General features: G+C 44.2%; 1 protein-coding gene across 2 annotated transcripts in view; it reads right to left on the bottom strand.

Moving 5' to 3' along the window:
• The window catches only part of THBS2 (thrombospondin 2), a 1,059,287-nt gene that overhangs the window by 553,297 nt on the left and 493,784 nt on the right, over positions 1–12,206 (bottom strand). For both annotated transcript variants that reach the window (XM_073551863.1, XM_073551862.1), the window contains exons 7-9: positions 5,755–5,848; positions 5,028–5,198; positions 4,761–4,937 (exon numbers count right to left, since the gene is read on the bottom strand). In XM_073551863.1, the coding sequence (XP_073407964.1) occupies positions 4,761–4,937; positions 5,028–5,198; positions 5,755–5,848 (442 nt within the window). The remainder of the gene's footprint in view (positions 1–4,760; positions 4,938–5,027; positions 5,199–5,754; positions 5,849–12,206) is intronic.

The raw sequence follows: 12,206 nt of genomic DNA, 5'->3' as shown, positions 1-12,206 counted from the left end.
TCAGATTCATCTTGGCCTGGGTAATTCACCATTTCACTTGATAACCCAGGCATGGTATGTGAAAACATCTCCATGGAGTATTCTGTAGTGTGGCCTGCCGCATCCTTCAATTTTGGTTGGGGTGAAGGAAACAAAGAAAGGTGTGGTTCATGACCATGAGCCTCCAAAGACGACTCAGTGCTTTTATTTTTTACAAGTTCAGAAGAGGAGGCGATAGAGCTGGAGGCCGAGTCAGCAATGTAGGCCAAAACTTGTTCCTGAAGCTCCGGCTTTAAAAGCGGTTTACCTACTCCCAGAAAAGGGAGCCTTCGAGGCCTTGTGGAGCCAGACGATGATGCAGGCTTAACACCTCCTGCATTAGGTGTTATTTTGCTTTTGCCACTACAAGCAGATACAACACCAACACCATCATTAACAGCTGGCAACCCCCGCCCACTACCACGGCCTCTTACACCACACTTCCTCATTTTTTTGAAAAATGTACTCACAATTCCACCAACGATATGGAACTGTAAAACAAGGTACAAGGTGTATATAGGACAGGGGAGAATTTAATTCTACCACTTCTGGACACTGATGTATTGTGTCAGGCCAGTGTATATCACACCGCTGTATGACAGGCTGAAGTTGGCTGGTGTGTAAAATGTGATATATGACGAGAGAAATGGAATGTCCTTACACACTTCTGGACACTGATGTATTGTGTGAGGCCCAATGTATATCACACCGCTGTATGACAGACTGAATTAGGCTGGTGTGAAAAATGTGACATAGGATGGCAGAAATGGATTGTCCTTACACACTTCTGGACACTGATGTATTGTGTCAGGCCAGTGTATATCACACCGCTGTATGACAGGATGAATTTGGCAGGTGTGAAAAATGTTATATAGGACAGGGCAGGATTGGAATCTCCCTAGAATGTAGGTCTGTAAGAACGGAACAACTCCTCGACTTATCCTTACAGAGTCACACCCTTAGCTTCACTGTGGCCATGATAACAGCCGTTACACGGTACTGAGAGAGCAGCGTGCACATACACCGCTGTCCGGTGTATGTTAAATTGTCAAGCTCCGTGTTTTTTTATTATACGGACTGACACACGCTGTCTCTCTATAGTTTTGAATGTAATCAAACAGCAAATAGACTAGACTGTTTGAAAAACAGACAAAACTATAAGGTGGAGGTCTGTAAGAACGGAACAACTCCTCGACTTATCCTTACAGAGTCACACCCTTAGCTTCACTGTGGCCATGATAACAGCCGTTACACGTACTGAAAGAGCAGCGTAGACCGCTGTACGGTGTGAAAAAATGCACGCTCAGTATCTCACCAGGACAAAAAAAAGGATTGCTTTTAAAAAAGCAGTTTGCAAAGCAGTGTGAAACCAGCAATGCAGCTATCAGGTAGCCTTATAAGGCAGCCTAACAACCAACAGAGCTGATCCACCAAAATATAGCCTCCACTTGCACTGCACAGTGACTGGTGTGTTGTACAGGCAAAATCGCTAGCAGCAGCAGCTGATTTTTTTTCTTCTTCCCTGCCTAACGCTCTCCCTACAGAATCTGCAGCAGCAGCATCTCTCCCTATACTGAGATCAGCAGAAGTAAGATGGCGGTCGGCGTGCACGCCCTTTTCTACCCCCTGTGACGCCCCCCAAAGCAAGCCAATCACTTGCATGCCCTTCTCAAAGATGGTGGGGACTGCTGCCTATGTCATCACGTTGCCCACAGTGTCCGTTCTTCCTCATAGGCTGAAAAAGGGCGCTGAAGCATGTTTTGAAACGCGACTTTGGCGCTAAAGTCGCCGAACTCGTGGCCGACCTCACGCTGAGGTTGGGTTTCGTTTCATGAAACCCGACTTTGGCGAAAGTTGGCGACTTTTGAATTTTTTTGACCCGTTTCGCTCAACTCTAGTTAATGCTGTTAAATCCGTGTCTGTGTAGTCTGTCGGTCTGGAAGGTATTCCGGAGTACCAGAAGGATTTCGAAGACGTTTTTTCCAAAAGTGAGGCTGAGGCACTGCTACCACATAGACCCTACGATTGTGCCATTGATTTAGTACCTGGAGCCAAGTTACCTAAGGCTCGATTGTTCAATTTGTCTGGGCCTGAGCGCCAAGCCAAGACGGAGTACATAGCAGAGAGTTTCCGCAAAGGGCATATCAGGCCTTCTGTGTCACCTGTGGTAGCAGGGTTCTTCTTTGTGAAGAAAAAAAGATGGTGGTTTGCAGCTGTGCCTCGACTTTCGGGAACTGAACAAGATAACGGTTAGGAACTCTTACCCGCTTCCCCTCATCCCAGACTTATGTAACCAGTTAGCTGGGGCCCAATGGTTCTCCAAGTTAGATCTTCGAGGGGCCTACAATCTCATAAGGGTTCGTGAAGGGGACGAGTGGAAAACTGCATTCCTCACATCAGAAGGACTCTTTGAGAACCTGGTAATGCCGTTTGGGTTAACTAATGCACCCGCTATTTTCCAAAATTTCATCAATGTTGTGTTTTCTGATCTGATAGGCCGTTTTGTTATTATTTATTTGGATGACATTTTGGTGTATTCCCCGGACAGTCAATCTCACTTGCAACATCTAAAGACAGTTCTCCAGAGACTCAGGGAGAACCAATTGTTCGCTAAATTGGAAAAATGTTCGTTTTTTGTACAGGAGCTGTCTTTTTTGGGGTTGATTGTGTCCTGTGAGGGGTTTAGTATGGATCCTAAGAAGGTGCTGGCGATCGCTAACTGGGTTCAGCCTCGAGATCTCAAGGGGCTCCAGCTCTTTGTAGGATTTGCGAACTATTACCGGAGGTTCATTAAAGGTTTCTTACAAGTGGTTAAACCACTCAGGATCTTACCCAGAAGGGGGCTGATGTAAAAAATTGGTCTGTACTCGCTAAGGAATCCTTCTCAGCGATTAAGAAATGTTTCATGTCTGCCCCGGTGTTGGTACAACCTGACCCGTCCAAACCATTCATTGTGGAGGTGGATGCTTCTGAAGTGGGGATGGGGGCTGTGCTGTCCCAGGGTCCGGCCACCCTTACCAATCTCAAACCCTGTGCCTTCTTCTCCAAGAAGTTCTCTTCAGCTGAGAAAAACTATGATGTAGGCAATAGGGAACTTCTTGCGGTCAAGCTGGCGTTTGAGGAATGGAGGCACTTTTTGGAAGGGGCGGCTCACCCTATCACGGTTGTCACGGATCACAAAAATTTGGCATACCTTGAATCTGCTAAGAGGCTTACTCTTGGACAAGCCCGTTGGTCACTTTTTTTTTTTTCACGATTTTAGTTCTCCATTACTTTTCGACTGGGGTCCAAAAATGTTAAAGCGGATGTCCTGTCCAGAAGTTTTGAACCAGTGTCTCCCCCTGAGCCGCCGTCCTCCATTCTTCCCCCAGGGGTGGTAGTGGCGGGGGTGGGAGAGAAGGTTTGGCTCTCCACACGTAACATCAACTTAAAGGTACCATCAGCTAAGTTGGGACCAAAGATCATTGGTCCGTACGAGATTATGGAGATAGTCAACCCAGTGGCATATAGGTTGCGTCTCCCACCTCCTTAAAAATATCCAATGTGTTCCATAAATCTCTGTTGAAACCCGCAGGATCTGTCAAAGAGAACTCGGAGTCTGTTGTTCCTCCAGTGCTGGTGGAGGGTCAATTGGAGTATGAGGTTGGACATATTGTGGACTCTCGGCGGGTGCGCCGCTCTTTGCAGTACCTGGTCCACTGGAAGGGATATGGACCAGAGGAGCGCTCATGGGTCCCTGCTCACTCGGTACATGCAGATCGCCTGGTTCGGGCTTTCCATGCCAAGTACCCGGGGAAGCCTGGGGGTCCAGAGGTCCCCGTTGAGAGGGGGGGTACTGTCATGATCCCAGTGCAGGTTTTTGAGCTGTACACCTGGGGTTAATGATTGTGGCCTCTTTCTGGTTCTGGGAGAGATTCTTAAACCCCTGGGAAGCTTCAATCCCTGCTAGTTACACTTTTGCCTTTGGCCTAGTGTGCTGACCCCTGTGTGCCTGTTTGTTGCTATAGCTTGTTTATATGGTTCTGACCCGGTTCTGTTTCCTGTTGTGAGTTTGCCTGTTGATTTTGTACTGCGTTATTATCTCTGTGTATGACTCATTGCCTGTGACCTGACTACTCTCTGCTCGCCCCTCTTGTACCTTTGCAGCTATCTCTGTGTGTGACTCATTGGCTGCGTCTTGACTATTCTCCCTGTCTATGCCCCCTGGTAACTTTGTCTCGCAGTTACCCTGCTAGGAGTTATCTTGGAGTTTAGGCCATGCCCCTAGCTGTCACGTGCTTCAGGTCCTGCGGCTCTGAAGTACGCATCTACTCGGCTGCTGCCCGCTCCACAGGTATCTTTGAGCACTGTTCGCTTTACTCAGGACACGCGCACTGGCTCAGTGAGCAAGTTCAGTGCGGTGTTCCTGACACAAACATCAAGAAGGTGTTTGAGCTAATTGCAAAGACCTTCAATAGCCGGATCCAGGATGAGTGTCTGTCACCCCTGACACACTCATGACACTATATAGCAGCTGTATTATTGGGTTTTCTCATGTGAAGCCCTTGTAATGCAATTCAGTGATATAGAAGCATAGGTGACAGCCCAAACAGGTGATAATCCATGTCTGAAGAGTGGAGCTCAGCAAAACATTTAATTTCGTGCTTGCACCAGATACAATTCATTTTTATGTCTATTCATTTCAGAAAATGTTAGTAAGAAATCTTAATATTATAGTATAAAGAAAAAAACAAACCACATACTGGGGCATGGTACGCCTTCACATTCTTTTGTTTCTCGTCCATTTCCAGTGCAGTTTTTGCCTCCAAGCTGTGGTTTGGGAGAGTTGCACAAGCGAATACGAGTAATATTACCAATTCCGCATGATATAGAACATGCTGACCATGGTGACCAATGACTCCAAGCACCATCCTGTCGTACTTTGAAAAAAAAGTAAACTCAATAAAATATGTAAAGATAAATAGATTATATTGATTCAAATGAAAATACATACATCAGTCTCTACTTACTGCGGTTGTCACATTTTCCAATATTGCATGTTCTTGTTTGGATTGATGAACCAGTGCATGTGCTTATAGTAGCATCACATGACCTTCCACGTTGTTGAGTTCCAGAGCCACAAGATACAGAGCATTCGGTCCACTCAGACCATGGAGACCAGCCCGCTTCACTGTCTGATGCTATTAAAAGGAAGAATATAACAACCAACAAATTATTTGAAAATAAACTGAATATGACTATTAACATTCAAGAAAAAAAAAACTTTTAGGCTGTATGCCCACGTTGCGTTTTTTTAAGCGTTTCCGCAGCGTTTGTGCCGGCTCAGACGCTGCAGAAACGCTTAGAATAAGCTTCAAATTAATTTGCATGCGTTTTTGGCTTTTTGTGCCAATGCATGCGTTTTTAAACGCTCAGGAATCGCTTAGCGGCTAAAAACGCAGCATGCTCATTAATTTCCGCATTGCGGAGCGTTTTTAGCCTTTTCCAATCTTCCCAGAAAACACGCATCAAAAAACGCGTCAAAAACGCGCATCTTTTGTGCAAAAAACGCGCAAGAAATGCGCAGAAAAAAGAAGCGCAATTTCTGGGAAGGAATAAGTTTCCTGAGCATTTAAAAATGCTAATGTGGGCACATAGCCTTAATATGCAAAAGAAAGATATTCAATGAAAAGGTGGTTTCATTACAAAAAGAAATAGATTTTTAACACAAACTTGAGGATTAATATGATAACTTACATAAACAGGCAGGGCAGCACTCTCCTTCAACAAATGTTGGACTGTCACAGTGCACAGTTGGGCATGTTATCTGGTGACAAACTGTTTTTGAACTCTGTATAAAATTACAAATTGTACATAATGAATAATTTCTATTTAAAAGACAGGTTGTTAAAGTGCTTCAACATATTTGAATTTGTCTAACACAGGGCATGTTTTACAGAAAGAGGTACCTTATTTCTTTTTTCTTCTCATGTTACATCCATTTTTCAAGTGATTATTCATGAATATCTGCATCTACGTGTCAACCACAGGTGGTTGAAACTCTAGAAACAGCCCAGGTAACCTGTTTGAGAAGTGCCCATTCACTTTTTTTGGAGATACAGAACAAAAGGTCTGTTTGTAATTTCACTTGTGGCCAACACGAAGACGTGAACAACTGTGATAGGAAGATAGGAATAATACAGTAGCTTGCAAAATTATTCACTACCCTTGGCATTTTTCTTACTTTGCAACCTCACAAACTGGATGTCACTGTTTTTTTTGAGGGTTTGCATCAGTTCATGTAAAAAATTTGCCTACAACTGTGAAATTTGGTTTTCTTTTTATTGTGAAGCAAACAGCAAATAGTTCAAAATAACTGAAAACGTCAGTGTGCATAACTATTCATCCCCATAAAGTCAATACTTTGTAGAGCCTCCTTTTGCAACAATTACAGCTGCAAGTCACTTTGGATAAGTCACTGAGATTTCCACATCTTGTCACTGGGATTTTGGCCCATTCCTCAATACAAAACTGCCCAGCTCTTTTAACCCCTTCACCCCCAAGGGTGGTTTGCACGTTCATGACCGGGCCAATTTTTACAATTCTGACCACTGTACCTTTATGAGGTCATAACTCTGGAACGCTTCCATGGATCCCGGTGATTCGGACATTGTTTTCTCGTGACATATTGTACTTCATGATAGTGGTAAAATTTCATTCAAATAACTTGCATTTATTTGTGAGAAAAACGGAAATTTGGCGAAAATTTTGAAAATTTCGCGATTTTCCAAATTTGAATTTTTATGCCCTTAAATCACAGAGATACGGCACACAAAAAACTTGATAACTAACATTTCCCACATGTTTACTTTACATCAGCACAATTTTGGAACCAAAATTTTTTTTTGTTAGGAAGTTATAAGGGTTAAAAGTTGACCAGCGATTTCTCATTTTTACAACACCATTTTATTTTTAGGACCACATCACATTTGAAGCCACTTTGAGGGGTCTATATGATAGAAAATACCCAAAAGTGACACCATTCTAAAAACTGCACCCCTTAAGGTGCTCAAAACCACATTCAAGAAGTTTATTAACCCTTTAGGTGCGTCACAGGAATTTTTTTGAATATTTAAAAAAAAATGAACATCTAACTTTTTTTCATAAAAAAAATACTTCAGGTTCAATTTTTTTTATTTTACCAAGGGTAACAGGAGAAATTGAACTACAAAAGTTATTGTGCAATTTGTCCTAAGTACGCAGATACCTGATATGTGGGGGGGAACGACTGTTTCGGCGCATGGCAGAGCTCAGAATGGAAGGAGCGCCGTTTGACTTTTTCAATGCAAAATTGGCTGGAATTCAGATTGGACGCCATGTCACGTTTGGAGAGTCCCTGATGTACCTAAACAGTGGAAACCCCCTACAAGTGACCCCATTTTGGAAACTAGACCCCCCAAGGAACTTATCTAGATATGTGGTGAGAACTTTGAACCCACAAGGGCTTTACAGAAGTTTATAACGTACAGCGGTACAATTAAAAAATCATATTTTTTCCACAAAAATGATCTTTTCACCCCAATTTTTATTTTCCCAAGGGTAACAGGACCCTAAAAGTTATTGTGCAATTTGTCCTGAGTACGCTGATACCCCACATGTGGGGGTAAACCACTATTTGGGTGCATGACAGAGCTCGGAAGGGAAGCAGCGCCATTTGACGTTTTTGGCTGGAATTGAGATCGGACACGATGTCGCGTTTGGAAAACCCCTGATGTACCAAAACAGTGGAAACCCCCCATAAATGACACCATTTTGGAAACTAGACCCACTAAGGAACTGATCTAGATGTGTGGTGAGAACTTTGAACCCCCATGGGCTTCACAGAAGTTTATAACATAAAGCCATACAATTAAAAAATCATATTTTTTCCACAAAAATGATCTTTTCACCCTCAATTCTTATTTTTCCAAGGGTAACAGGACCCTAAAAGTTATTGTGCAATTTGTCCTGAGTACGCTGATACCCCACATGTGGGGGTAAACCACTATTTGGGCGCATGGCAGAGCTCGGAAGGGAAGCAGCGCCATTTGACGTTTTGGGCTGGAATTGAGATCGGACACCATGTCGCGTTTGGAAAACTCCTGATGTACCAAAACAGTGGAACCCCCCCACAAATGACACCATTTTGGAAACTAGACCCCCTAAGGAACTTATCTAGATGTGTGGTGAGCAGTTTGACCCCATACCCCATATGTGGGAGAAAACTACTGTATGGGCACACGTCGGGGCTCGGAAGGGAAGTAGTGACATTTTGGAATGCAGACTTTGATGGAATGGTCTGCGGGTGTCATGTTGCCTTTGGAGGGCCCCTAATGTACCTAAACAGTGGAAACCCCCCACAAATGACACCATTTTGTATACTAGACCCCCAAGGAACTTATCTAGATGTGTGGTGAGCACTTTGAAACCCCCAGTGCTTCACAGAAGTTTACAACGCCCGGGCGTGAAAATAAAAAAATTCGTATTTTTTCCACAAACATGATCTTTTAGTCACCATTTTTTTATTTTCCCAAGGGTACCAGGAGAAATTGGACCCCAAAAGTTGTTGTCCAATTTGTCCTGAGTATGCTGATACCCCATATGTGGGAGACAACTACTGTATGGGCACACATCGGGGCTCGGAAGGGAAGTAGTGACGTTTTGGAATGCAGACTTTGATGGAATGGTCTGCGGGTGTCATGTTGCCTTTGGAGAGCCCCTAATGTACCTAAACAGTGGAAACCCCCCACAAATGACCCCATTTTGAAAACTAGACCCACTAAGGAACGTATCTAGATGTGAGGTGAGCACTTTGAACCCCCAAGGGCTTCACAGAAGTTTATAATGCCAGGGCATGAAAATAAAAAAATCGTATTTTTTCCACAAACATGATCAATTAGTCCCCAATTTTTTCATTTTCCCAAGGGTAACAGGAGAAATTGGACCACAAAAGTTGTTGTCCAATTTGTCCTGAGTACGCTGACACCCCATATGTGGGAGAAAACTACTGTATGGACACACGTCGGGGCTCGGAAGGGAAGCAGTGACGTTTTGGAATGCATACTTTGATGGAATGGTCTGCGGGTGTCATGTGCGTTTGGAGAGCCCCTGATGTACCTAAACTATTGAAACTCCCCACAAGTGACCCCATTTTGGACACTAGACCCCCCACGGAACTTATCTAGATGTGTGGTGAGCACTTTGAACCCCCAAGTGCTTCACAGAAGTTTATAACACTCGGACGTGAAAATAAAAAAATCATTTTTTTCCACAAAAATGATATTTTTGCCCCCAATTTTTTATTTTCCTAAGGGTAACAGGAGAAATTGGACCCCAAAAATTGTTTTGCAATTTGTCCTGAGTAGGCTGATACCCTACATGTGGGGGTAAAACACTGTTTGGGCGCATAGCAGAGCTTGGAAGGGAAGGAGCACCATTTGACTTTTTCAACTCAGAATTGGCTGGAATTGAGATCAGACGCCATGTTGCATTTGGAGAGCCCCTGATGTGCCCAAACAGTGGAAACCTCCAATTCTAACTCCAACCCGAACCCCAACATGCCCCTAACCCTAACCCTAGCCCTAACCCTAGCCCTAACCCTAACCCTAGCCCTAACCCTAACCCTAGCCCTAACCCTAACCCAAACCCTACCCCAACACACCCCTAGCCCTAACCCTAATGGAAAAATGCAAATAAATACATTTTTTTAATTTTATTATTTTTCCCTTACTAAGGGGGTGATAACGGGGGGTTTGATTTACTATTTATGGCGGTTTTTATGTTTGGCGGCTGTCGCACGCTAAAAGACGCTTTTTATTGTAAAAATAGTTTTTGCATCACCACATATTGAGAGCTATAATTTTTCCGTATTTTGACCCACCGAGTCATGTGAGGTCTTATTTTTTGCTGGACAAGTTGACGTTTTTATTGGTACCATTTTCGGGCACGTGAAATTTTTTGATCGCTTTTTATTCCGATTTTTGGGACGCAGAATGAACAAAAACCAGCGTTTCATGAATTTCTTTTGGGGGGGGTGCGTTTACACCGTTCCGCGTGCGGTAAAATTGATAAAGCGGTTTTATTCTTCGGGTCAGAATGGTTACAGCGATACCTCATTTAGGTCGTTTTTTATGTTTTTGTCGGTTTTATGCAATGAAAACTATTTTATATAAAAAATAATTATTTTTGCATCGCTTTATTCAGCGAGCTATAACTTTTTTATTTTTTCGCTGATGATGCTGTGTGGCGGCTCGTTTTTTGCGGGACAAGATGACGTTTTCAGCGGTACCATGGCTATTTATATGCGTCTTTTTGATCGCGCGTTATTACACTTTTTGTTTGGCGGTATGATAATAAATCATTATTTTTTGCTTCGTTTTTTATTTTTATTTTTTAAGGGGTTCGCTAAAGGGGTTAACTAATGGGACAGTTTTATAGGGCGGGTCGTTACGGACGCGGCGATACCTAATATGTGTACTTTTATTGTTTTTTTTTTTATTATTTCCAAAAAATGGATTTATTGGGGGAATATTTTTTTTTTTTTTCTAATTTATTTGGCGATTTTTTTAAATTATTTTTACACTTTTTTTATTTTTTTTTGTCACATCACAGATCACTGTGACAGATCAGCGATCTGACACAGGCACTGCAGAAGGCTTCCTCATGCCTGCGCTTTGCAGGCACTGAGGAAGCCAGCTTCCGCAGGCCCCCGAAGGCCCCCGTCGCCATCTTGGATTCGGGGGCCTGGAGGAAGGGAGTCCCCCGCAGCAGCGCTGCACATTGCGCTGCCGTGGGGGGCTCAGGGAAGCACGGAGGGAGCCCCCTCCCTGCCGATGCTTCCCTTTAACCCCCGGTACACCGCGATCGTGTTTGATCGCGGTGTGCAAGGGGTTAACGTGTCGGGGCGGTCCGTGACCGCCCCTGACACATTGTGCCGGGTGTCAGCTGTGATAATCAGCTGACACCCGGCCGCAATCAGCGGCGCTCACCACGTGGGTGCCGCTGATCGCGCCGACGTACTATCCCATCCCCGGTCATACGGGCCCGGGTACAGTGGAAGGGATAGTACGTCGGATGGCAGGAAGGGGTTAAGTTAGATGGTTTCCTCTAGTGAACAGCAATCTTCAAGTCTGACAACAGATTCTCAGACCTCTTTCACACATCAGTGTCTCCAGTACGTGATGTGACAGTTTTCACACATACCGGAGACACTGACACAAGTAGGCCCATTCAAATGAATGGGTATGTGCACATATCTGTGTTTTTCTCACAGATGGTGTGTCCGAGTGCTCCACACATTGACATGTCTGCTTTTGTGCATCTGCACGGATCAAGTTAATGTGTCCATGTAAACACGTACTGCACATGGATGGCATCCATGTGCCATCCATGGCATCCATGTGCCGTCCATGTGCGGTTTTAAAGTTATAGGGTTAAAATTGAAACAGATTGTTTTAATACTAGGCTATGGTACATATCCACATGGCTAGCACACGGATGGTACACACGGACAGCACACAGATGCCACACGGGTGTGACAAATGGTCATACGTACATGGATATCTCCGGTACCTTTTTCTCCAGTACCGGAAATATCAGGACGTGTGAAACCGGCCTCAATTGGATTAAGGTCTCAACTTTGACTAGGCCACTCCAAAACATTTAGGATATGTGTGCACGTTGCGGATTTGTGTGCGGATCCGCAGCGGATTTGGCCCTGTGGATCCGCAGCAGTTTTCCAAGGGAAACATGTTATCCTATGGAAAACAAAAACCGCTGTGCACATGCTGCGGAAAATTCCGTGCGGAAACACAGCGGTTTATTTTCGGCAGCATGTCAATTCTTTGTGCGGATTCCGCAGCGGTTTTACACCTATTCCATTATCAGCGTGTAAAAATGCACGCGAAATCCGCACTAAATCTGCTAGAAATCCGCAGGAAATTAAGTAGCTGAGACCCCGGAGAATATGAGCGGGGTCGGATTTTGCAGTGATCGCTGTTATTCAGTTAATAACGGCGATCACGAAAAAAAAATTGTGCCCGCTGTTTCAATGATATCTCTCTCTTCTGACATGATATACAGTACATGTTAGAGGAGAGAGAAATGATGTCCCCCAAGACCCTCCGGTACCTCCGCCATCCCTAGGTCCTCCTGATCCATCCCCTGGCTCA

Source organism: Dendrobates tinctorius, unplaced genomic scaffold (assembly GCF_039654945.1).
Source record: "Dendrobates tinctorius isolate UK_male_01 unplaced genomic scaffold, ASM3965494v1 ptg000181l, whole genome shotgun sequence".
Taxonomy (NCBI): Eukaryota; Metazoa; Chordata; class Amphibia; order Anura; family Dendrobatidae; genus Dendrobates; species Dendrobates tinctorius.
Note: the sequence above shows the minus strand (reverse complement) of the source record. Positions and strands in the feature narration are given on the sequence as shown.